This window comes from Aulonocara sp. 'chitande type north' Nkhata Bay, linkage group LG16 (genome assembly GCF_057382095.1).
Source record: "Aulonocara sp. 'chitande type north' Nkhata Bay isolate Kocher_YH1m ecotype deep benthic linkage group LG16, A_spYH_male_GT1.1, whole genome shotgun sequence".
In the NCBI taxonomy this organism is placed as follows: Eukaryota; Metazoa; Chordata; class Actinopteri; order Cichliformes; family Cichlidae; genus Aulonocara; species Aulonocara sp. 'chitande type north' Nkhata Bay.
In genome coordinates this window covers 22,243,582-22,254,457 of record NC_141359.1, presented here as the reverse complement: position 1 = coordinate 22,254,457, position 10,876 = coordinate 22,243,582, and the positions used below count along the sequence as shown (strand labels likewise).

The window sequence follows — 10,876 nt, the reverse complement described above, 5'->3', positions numbered from 1 at the left end:
GTTTTTGTCCAAACTCGCCATCTTGTGTACAAATGGGAGAGGGGGGAAAAAAAATCAGTGGAAGCCAGTCACGCAGCTTGGATCATGTACTCTAGATTTTCTCTGTGAAGGAGCCATTAATCTCCTTCCACGTGAGTTAAAAGAGCTGTGGAAAATATACCCAGTGACAAGCAGAAGTCTAACACTGAAAACCTGAGTGAGGATTAATAAAAACAGACTTAATATCAATAGTAGAAGAGATCGAGCAGGCTGCTGCAGTGAAATGTAAGATTTAATTGTCGACATATAACACAAGGTTTTATGACAAATTCAAATTTTGTAAATGTATTGCACTAACAAAGAATAATAACTAAATTGCCCGAGGAAACAAACTGCTCCGGAGTCTGGTGGTACAGCATTGGATCCCTCCTCGTTTTGCCAGATGGCAGCAGGGTAAACAGGCTGTGGTGGGTAATTTTTTTTTTAGTATCCTTTGAGCTGTATGCAGATACCTCACTGTTAACAGTGAGGCTCAACAGATGGATGCTGGTGAAAATCAAAGCATTTTGTGATGCTTCTAGTTAAGTTGCTCTCCACTGCTCCTGAGTAAAAGTTAACAAGAACTTGACATGAAAATTCAGTTTTCTTAAGAAGTACAGTCACTCCTCAGCGTCCTTATCCAGGCAGGTGTGTGCCGGCAGTGACAGGTTCTCTGTGATACTCATTCCCGAGAACTGAAATATGTTCACCTGCTGTTCATCAGCTCCACTAATGTAAAATGGGGTTTGAATTCAAGATTATTGCTGCAAGATTAATGTTTAAGGAGCACCTTACAGTTCTGTCTCATTGAGGCACCACCACCCAGTACGGCTTTCTATTGTTATAGTTTGTCTACTTTGAGGCCGGACGTGTTGTGCATTGAAAAACTACTTTGGTTGTAGTGTGCTGTTAAATGTAGACTTCTAATCTGAATGAGTCTAGCCATTCATTCTCCTCCAACCTCTGACACAAACACACCCAGATAACTGCTGCTCACTGGATATTTTTGGACCCTGAAAACCCTAGAGTTGGTTGTGTGGGAAAATTCCAGTAGATCGGCAGTTTCTGGGAAAAAAAAAAAAAAAAAAAAAAAATCAGACCAGCCACTCTAACACCAGCCACCACACCGTGTTCAAAGTCACTTAAATCACTCTTCTTCACCGATTCTAGTTCTTTATGCCTAAATGCTTGAGTTAATACAATGTAATTGGCTAACTAGGCATTTGTGTTGTTAAGCAGTGTACCCAATGATATAAGTACATAATGTATAATACACATTTATGGTCAAACTGCAAAGAACACACACACTTCCTTTCACTTTTAACTTTTTTAATCTGCAAAATCAAATTTCATGGTTTGATTGAATGGTGTACAATACTTCTACTCAGTATAACAGTAAATAGCTTGTGATTTCAACAACAATGAACGAGTCAAAATTGGATTTTGTGATGTATGAACCATGATATCTGGGCCATTTTATTTCTGTGATTCATAGGGAGAACACAGTGTAAATCAAAACAATACTCAGGAATGTTTACAGAGTTTCTCAGAGTAGCATTGGCTCCAGTCCTGAAATAGATGTTCCTATGCTGAGGTGAGACTCGTTTTGAGTTAACTATTCAGGAGACTGTGGCAAAAAGGATGAAGTTCAAGTTTTAGGAGGCACGACGCAAGTTCACTCCATCAAAGTGATTTGGATTTGGCTGTCAACACACACCCTCCACTGAAGCCCCCTGTTCAGACTTGGACCCTCAACCTCTAATCCAGAAATGTCCATATTGATTCCTTTCTGCTGGCTGCTGTGGTGGTGTTGCTGGGACAGGTAGGTAGAGTGTCGCTGTGAGGACCATAAATAGAACATCTCAGCGGTCCAGCGAGCGTTTCTGGATTGCTTCGGCCACCACGGTGCGCAGGAGGGCGATGACAGAACGAGGGTCATCACTGCCAATCACAGCACTGCCTGACACAATCATGTTAGCCCCTGCCTAGAGCAAATGGGAGCAAACAAAATGTAAGAAAACCTAAAAGCATATACATTTTGATTTTAGACGGTTATTTGATTAGCCTGTCGTGTATGCGTCGTTTACCTCTGCACACTTGTGAATAGAGTCAGGACCGACCCCTCCGTCTACTTCAATATCTAATGATGGGAACTGACTCCGCAGCCAGCTTACCTGGGTCACACATACACAGAAAAGAACTCAAAATGTGCCAAATACAATTTTCACAGATTAGTAGGAGAGCAAAGGCACACAATAATGCCGGTTTAATCACATGCACCCCCCTTCAACAAGACTGCAGGCCAAACAAAACCACTATATTGTGGTAAATATCTGCTTCAATAATGACTGAATAATCTTTTCAGAACTGTCAACAACCAACAGTCTGCACAAATCATACAGAGTGTGCCTTGGATCAGTGTTTTGCTTTTTACACCAAATTTTCACCCACACAAGAGGTCCTCCTCAAAATGGAACACACAGATTCATCTGAAAAGCATCTGTACGTGGTCACTACAAAGGCCCGGCAGCACTCATACACCACATACTTCACATATACCTGAACCCATTGCACTGCTTTTTTCTAAGTGTGCAATGCAATATTTTGTATCAGCCTGCTGTGGGCTATGCTTGTGGAAAACCAGCATTGCCCACAGCAGGCTGGCTACAAAGAATAGTCATGGTAAAATACACTAGCAGTTCTAAGTGTTTACATACCAGGACATTAAAAAAAAAAAAAGATCTGATCCTTGCTTATAATTATTTTAATACAAGCTCAGGTGAGCAATATTACACTGCATATTATACTGTGTCATTATTCATTTAATAAAAAACAAAGCCAAAATTTAGAAGCAGCGTGTGACAATGATTCAGTAGTTTTTAGAAGCACCTCTAGCAGCAATAACTTGAAGTTGACTGCATGATTTTATCGTCTCTTACAGTGTTGAAGGACTTTTGGCCCATTTTTCTTTACAATGTTGCTTCAATTTCTTGAGGTTTGTGGGTAATTTATGTGCAGCTCTTTTAAAGAGCCCACTGCAGCATTTCAATCAGTATGAAGTCTGGACTTTGACTAGGCCATTGCAACACCTTGATTATTTTCTTTTTTCAGCCATTCTGTTGCAGATTTGCTATTGTGTTTCGGATTATTGTCCTGTTACATGACCCAGTTTGGGCCAAGCTGTAACTGTCAGATAGATGCCGTCACATTTGACTAGAATACTTTGATATACAGAGGAGTTAATAGTCGACTCAGTGGCTGCAAAACAAGTCCAAATTATCACCCCTCTGTCACAGTGCTGATAGTCAGTATGAGCTGTTTGTGCTGATATGCGTTTGGCTTTCACCAAATGTGGCTCTGTGCACTTTGGCCAGACATCTCCACATTCGTCTCATCTGTCAAAAGGACACTGGTCCAGAAGTCTTGTGGTTTGCTCAGATGCAACTTTGCAAAGATGAGCTGGGCTGTCATGTTCTCTCTAGAGAGAAGAGGCTTTCTCCTGGCAACCCGTTCAAACAACCCATTCTTGTTCAATCTTCTAATTTTACTGTCATGAACTTTCTCACAGAGGCCTGTAGAGTCTGAGATGTAGCTTTTGGGATTTTTGCAATTTCTTTGAGGATTGCACCCAATAACCTTGGGATAAATCTGCTGGGACATCAACTAATGGAAAATTGACAAGTGCCTTCAATGTTTGCCTTCTATGAGCAAACTTTCTCCCTGTAGAATAACAGACTTCAAATTGTTTGGAAATGACCTTATAACCCTTCCCAGATTGATGGATAGCAATAATCGTTTCTGTAAGATCATGCTGTTATCCTTCCTCCTAGAGAATTAACACACACCTGAATCCTCCAGACCAACAAATTAACAAAACGTCCACTTTTACTTTTTGATTGTTTTATCATTTCACACTTACTGATGGTCAGTTAATGAAGTGTGTTTAATTAGCCGCTCCTGGCTGCTACGTACCCTCTTAATTCATGTGGAAGCACTATGAGTGCATGCTTTCTTTTTACCATGATTATACAGTCTCCTGTGCAGTCTTTAATGCTATGACCATTTACTATGCATTTTTATTTGGATAATTTTAGGTGTAGTGTACAGAGAAACGCACATTGATTTTTTAATGCATATTCCTTTAATTTCCTTTCTTAAACTTCTCAAATAAGACAAACAATGACCTCACACCTCATATGCTAATGAAGAGTATAGAAACTGCACTGTGCTAAATTGTAAATTCAGTAAGTATGATAAATCCAATTTGTTCTGTTGTGGTTATGTGTAATACTCTTTTTTTTTTTCAGAAAGGTCATTCTTCCATCTTTGCTTAGTCCTTACCTTGGGCATCATGTCTTCCATAAACTTTTGTCCCCCAAAACCAGGTTCAACAGTCATTACCAGAGCCATGTCGATCTGGTTAGCCCAGGGAGCCAGCTCTTCAACAGTAGTACCAGGCTTAATAGCCAAACCCACCTGTAATACAAGTGAGCGAGGGTCACTTTAACACTCACATGTTTATAACAAATGCCGGGGTTTTATAATTCCCTATCACTACAATTATACAATTACACTATAATTATGCAGATGTCTTTATCGTCAAGGCAGTGAATAAGTAAAGCAAGTCTGTCTCTTCTTTTGGGGTCTTTTCCTCACCTTCATGCCACTCTCTCTAATCTCTTTAATGAGGTTTCCAGGGTTGGTGGTGGCCTCTAAGTGGAAGGTGTACTGATTGGCTCCTGCTGCGGCCATAGGCTTGACCCATTGCTCAGGCCGAGACACCATCATGTGCATATCTGCAACATTCACACTGTCCCAATACTGTGCGGCACAACAATACAATAACAGTGATTGTTTTATCATTAAGTCTCACCAAAGAACGGGTCTTGGCCTACTGACTTCCTCAAACACTCCACCATGGGATGGCCAAACGTGATGTTGGGTACAAAGTGCCTTAAAGAGGAAACAAAGAGAAACTTTTAGATTGCAACTGTTGTGCTCTTCATCTTGCATAAAAAGCTTACACTGACGTCTTGCGTAAGTGTGGAGAAAGCTAAAAATGTCAAAACTACCACGGAGAAGTATAAGGCAATAACACTTTAAAGACAGTCTTGTAATAGTTTAGCACCCAAAAGGTTTTAGCCTTCCATTTAAACCAGTTACAAAAATATCGCCTGCCCGGCTTAACTTTTGACAAGCTAGGTTGTTGATGTTAGCCAACTTTGGCTCTCAAGTACTGAGCTTGAAATTGGCTTGCTAGCAGCTAGCACAACAGGTAAACTATATGCTAACCAACTGACCCATCCATGACGTCCAGATGCAGGTAATCCGCCCCACACTCCATCATCCTCACACACTCGCTGCCCAAACAGGACAGGTCGCTGCTAAGGATGGACGGACCGATCTTCGCACTGTAAGCCATGCTGCTAATGCTGTATTTCTCTGCGTGCAGCCTGACACCTAACAGGACAAGCTCGCCGTACCGTAAAGCTCAACTTCCGCTGATGACTTTCAAAATAAAATCCAAGAACGGAGAGCGAAACGTCTGGCGTCGTGTCGTGGAGAAATATGTAGCTAGGCAGCATAGACAAGCTTCGAAGATATTTAGGACATCATGCAAGTCTGTGTTTTATGCTAAGAAGAAGTTAGATAAACGTGTGACTGTCTTTAAGACATATGTCTTTTCATTTGTGATATTCTTCCCGTCGATATATATCTTCAAAGTATGTATTATTGCATTTTTATGCTTAAACAAGCTAAAGGCAACTATCCAATTTTAATAAAGTACTAAAATTATGAATGAATAAAGACGTATTTTTTAACATCTTAACTTTTTTCAAAAACTTTCCTGTTTTGCTCTAAGTGTCAGTGGGTAGTTTGATAACTTTCTCTCACGTTTTGTTGTCACACTTCCGCCTTCAGGATAAGACAATGTGTGCATTTGGACACTAGATGGCGCAGAGCTCATAGCAACGAGCTCCTACATCTATTAGTGGTTTTTATCTGAACAGCAGAAGGCTGATCGGGAAAAAGAAAGATCACAAAGCCTCTTAAAAAAAGAAGAAGAAAAAAATGGTTGAAAAACAAAACAAAACTATAATAGTTATTTCCCCCACAATGTAATAAGTAGGTGCAACAATTTCTAGCAAATCTTTTTTTTTTTTTTTTTTGGGGGGGGGGTTTGGTATAGTTTTAGAACAAGGCAAATCCATTTCCTGAGACATCACAACAGATAATTATGCAAACACAAAATAGTAAATGGGCTGCACTGTTCTACTCTGTTCTACTCGATTTGCACACTCAAATTGCTTTCTGACTGCAAGCCTCATTCACTCATTCCTCACACATATGCAATACAAACACTTTTTCTATGCCTAAGTGCTTTGCCTAACATTCACACAGACTCGCATAGATGCATTGGTGGCAACTCGAGGTTCAGTATCTCGCCTAAGGATACTTAAACACGCAGACTAGGGGAGCCAAGGATCAAACCAACGGCCTTCCAATTAGTAGACGGCCTACTCTACCTCCCGATCTGCAGCTGCCTCAGTCGCTTTAAGTAATTGGATGCTGCTGTAAAAAGTAATTGGATGCAGTAAATAGTGTAAAAAGGCCTGAAATTGTTAAGTTGTTTGTAACCTTTCTGAATTCTAATTGTTTAGCATGCTTTCTGCTCCTGTCTTTTTCTCTGCAATTGACCATTGCTTTATGGTTGAATCTCTCTTAGATTTAACAAGTTTATTCTTATGACCTCTCTCTGTCATAAATATATGTTAGCGTGACTCAATCGCTAGTTTGAAGGCATTAATATAAGTCTGTCTGTGAAGAAAAGTTTGATTGAGTATTACTGAAAAAGGCTGGCTTCCAAGTAAATGAAACAATTCCCCCCCCCCCCCCCCCCCCCCAAAAAAACAAAAAACAAAAAACAAAAAAAACCCAAATACATGTATGTCTCCTAAAAACCTGACACACGTGTTTACATGTTACATCACATTTGGTATGCCCCCATTCATGGTTAGTTGGCACAAGTTGGTATAGAAGCTTAAATGAGTTATAATTCATCTCAGTTAACTTTTAGCTCCCTATTGTGTGATTTGTTTGTCGCTTTCACCGTTCTGGATGCAGTCCCCTAAAATAGTTTGAATATTTTTCCAGATGACTGAATAAGCTGCTGTGATTTATAACGAGCAGAAAGCTGAGCTGAGCCTCTCTGCAGCACTCTGGAAGCCACAAGAGTTGCGCTGTTATACCCAGATAGGCTCAACAGAATTTGACATTTAGGAGTTCTGGCCAAGTTTTTGCATTACCACTGCAGTAATGGAAATACTAGAGGCATGGCTTATCCTGATTGACATGCGGTCATGATACACACAGATTCTAAGAAGGGCTCAGGCAGGATACGTTTGTGCCGCAGAGAAGCTGGGGGCCTCAAGAAACTGAAGAAGGCATCACAAAAATGAAGCTTTGAGGTTTGAAAACCATATAATAGGCTGGTGCAGTTGTTGAAAGAGGCGTTTTATTGGTCGGCTCATACAACAGTCCTTCACAGTTTTTCTCTGTGCAAAGTGTCTCACTCTCTCGAGCCGTTCTGATGAGAGAGGTGATTCACTGCAGCTCGTTAAGTGATTTAGAAAAAATTTAAATTTAGGAGTGCTTGAAAAGTCTCTTTCTACTTGGGTCACACTCAAGGTCAAACCACTGCCGGCAAGCCCAGTTGATGAATTTGTGTTTTAGGTTGAAGAGGCAGTCATTCTTTTTCCTGCAGCTGACCAAAACACAAAATGAAAGAAAAGCATTCTTACTTTTAAACAGCTTTAACACCATGCACATACTTTCAGCCAACCATAAGCCTCTGTTTACTGGGGACACACACCTTTTTATGGTTAAGAGGAGGAGGGACTGCTGAGGAATGTGACTTGCAGTCATTTGTCGGATGTTTTCAAGCTGTACTTGTTCATTCTTGACGTATTCTTAAAAACAAAACAAAAAAAATTGAAAAATCAGCTTTGTATCAGCCGCATAATGTCACATATTATCACATGCATATCAGTGATTATGCACTACATATAATGCAATTTCTCAATAAGTATTTTGAGAAATAATATTATTTTCCCAACACATACAATGTTCATGTTGTCATATTGTCAAGTTTTTAAGATACATTGTAGTCATCTACAAAGCATGAATGAAGCCATGAGCCATGTTTGTTTGCTTATAATACCACGCCATCTCATCTTACCTACTTAACACTAAAGTGAGAGGGTGGACCTCTCCACACACTTCAAAGCACAATTTATTTCAGTCTATTTGGATGACTGAAAATCCTCAAATGCCCGTCTGTGGCCTCCTCTATATTTTCTACTTCTTCATGGTGAGTGATCTCAACGAGCTAGTGGATGAAAGTTCCCTTGTTATATGCGTTCCTGCATCTCACTTGCCTGTGAGGACTGTTAAAAAATGTCTTTTCAGCAGCACATCAGGACAATTAGGAGCTGATGTGGATAAAAGCTGAAGACTAATCAATTCCATTCCCTGGTCTAGTGAGTCAGTGTGTGTCCGTCATATTTATAGTTGCCATTTTAAGAAATTTCATGGTTGGACAGTTACAGGAATTAATGTTCTTTGTTTTTCCCAGTAAACTTGCCTCACATCGGCATTCAAGGTGTCAACACTTTTTCAGTAAGTTGGCATGCGGCTTCATTGGCAGCAGTAATAACGATACGTCCCTGCAGATTAGGACTCTGGTGTTGAGGTTGCTAATTAACTGGCACCCAGCAGTGTGTGTTCCCGAGCATGTCTGAACGTGTTTAAAGAGCTTAACAGTCTTCTGAGGTAAATCATGTACCAGAATTAATTATATACAGTAGCAAATCAGAGGCAACCTCAGCTAATGCCATCATACTGGTAACACAACATAATAGAGACAGCCTATCCTATAACAATTAATCATCTGCAGGAGGGATGGTGTGTTCATAAAAGAAAAAAAAGTCCCTCTGTTTGTGTTTTAAGTACTCTTCCAGATATCGTATGCACATGCACATTCAGCAGCACATATGCATGTTTACGCATAAGCTGGGTTTGTGACCCTTAACCCTCCACAATTAAAACCAGGAACACAAATGGTGACCATGCTGCTCAGTGTTTTATCGTTTTTCCTGTTCTGTTGTTGATTATTAAGAACTTGGTGCAACTCCAAACCTTTTATGTATCATCTTGATTGTAACCTTCCTCCTTCTTCTCGCTAGGAGTTGAACTCTAAAAGCCTGAACAAACAAACAGGAATTACCCTTTTTGTGATGGTCAGAAGGACAGTGTGGAACATATCTTTTTAGCCTCTCCCTTCCTTGGCTTTATGTCATCGTGGTCGGGGTCCATAAGTGGAAAGGGAAGGGTGGGGTGGGCGCTACCTCCCTCGGCTAGGTTAATGCTCCTGATCAACTTTGTTTCCTTCTTTTGTGTATGTATCTTAAGTTTAGACACGTTACAAGGATGCTATATGTGACATGTGGGCAAAGGTACATTAGAAAAACAGTATATCAGACAAAAACAGCTTGAGTAATTCTAACAAGCTTCAAAGTCAATATTTGGTAAGACCAACTTCATTCTGCAACACAGCCTGAGCTCTCTTAGGCAGGTTTCTTCTCATTTCTTTTTTTTTTTATTTGCCTGTCCCGTTTGGTTCTTTTGCCATCAGAATTATGGATGAGGAAAAGAAAAGGGAGAAAGGAAGAGGGGGAAAAAACAGTGGAGAAGAGGGACAGGGATAAAGGGCAAAAAAACAAAAACCAACTACTGTAAATAAGCAGACAAAAAAATACATATATCAATCACCTGGATCACCTGTTGAGAAAGAAAAAAGAAAACAAGCAGAAGAAAAAGAGAGGAATACAATAAACAACATCACGATGATATATGGGAATATAACAGTAAATACTAAATATTAAACATTATTGTGCAGCACGTAATATCGACAGTGCACAGTGTGCTTTGAGGTAGGAGCCAAAAAGGGTGTAGTTTGTGTGTGTGAGCACCCGTGTGTACACCTGTGAGCATGGACGCGCTTGTTTTTAAAAGGTTCCTTCATGTAATGATCTGCTAGAGGGTGTGGGGGGGCCACAGCCCCGTCCTCCAGGGCATGAAGCAGGTATGGAGGAGATCAAAACTCCAGACATCCAGAGGCCCCCAGAACACAAGAGACCAAGGAAGACCAACAGAGGGGCAGCTGCACCACTATCCCAGAAAGAGCTGAGGAGAGTCCCAGATGAGGGGTCGCTCAGCAGCCGCTGAGCAGAAGCCAGGGGGGGTTGCAGTGACGTGCCCGTGAGCTCCGCCGGCAGCCAGCTGTGCCAGAGTGACCGAGCCCCAGGCCGAGAGGCAGAGGGCACCCCACCCTCGAAGTCTTCTCATTTCTTTAAGCTGTCTCCAGGAATAGTTCTCCTTTCAAAGCTCTTGTCTTGATGTATTCTGAGTCAACCAGGTAAGGAAATCCCAAAAAGTTCATTCTGTTCATCTGGACATAGCATTTCATCACCCATCCAAGTGATAAATCAACTTTTTGGATCTTTTGTTCTATTTTCTGTCAAGATGATCTCACACTGCTTCAGTAATTTTGAAGTCTGTGCTCTGGGGACGCCTATCCATGGCTGGCGGTGTTCCATTGTGTGTTTTTCTGTCCAGGTATGCTCTTATTGCATCAGTGCAGTGTGTTTGGGATCGTTGTAATGCTGAAAAGCAAAACTGTTACTAATCAGATGATTTCCAGTTGGTATTAAGTGGTGGAAATGCTGATGGTATTCTTCTGCATTCAAAATTTCATCCATTTTGACAAGAGCCCCAAAATGAATGGCTGAAAATCACA

General features: G+C 40.8%; 1 protein-coding gene across 1 annotated transcript; it reads right to left on the bottom strand.

The window, feature by feature from the left end:
• Positions 1–1,320: 1,320 nt before the first annotated feature.
• Positions 1,321–5,532, bottom strand: rpe (ribulose-5-phosphate-3-epimerase). Its single transcript, XM_086267412.1, has 6 exons — positions 5,319–5,532; positions 4,892–4,971; positions 4,675–4,814; positions 4,360–4,494; positions 2,106–2,192; positions 1,321–2,003 (listed from the first exon to the last, which is right to left on the bottom strand). Exons 1-6 carry the CDS (start codon positions 5,438–5,440, stop codon positions 1,881–1,883), a joined length of 687 nt encoding a protein of 228 aa, XP_086123538.1. The 5' UTR covers positions 5,441–5,532; the 3' UTR covers positions 1,321–1,880.
• Between the last annotated feature and the right edge of the window lie 5,344 nt (positions 5,533–10,876).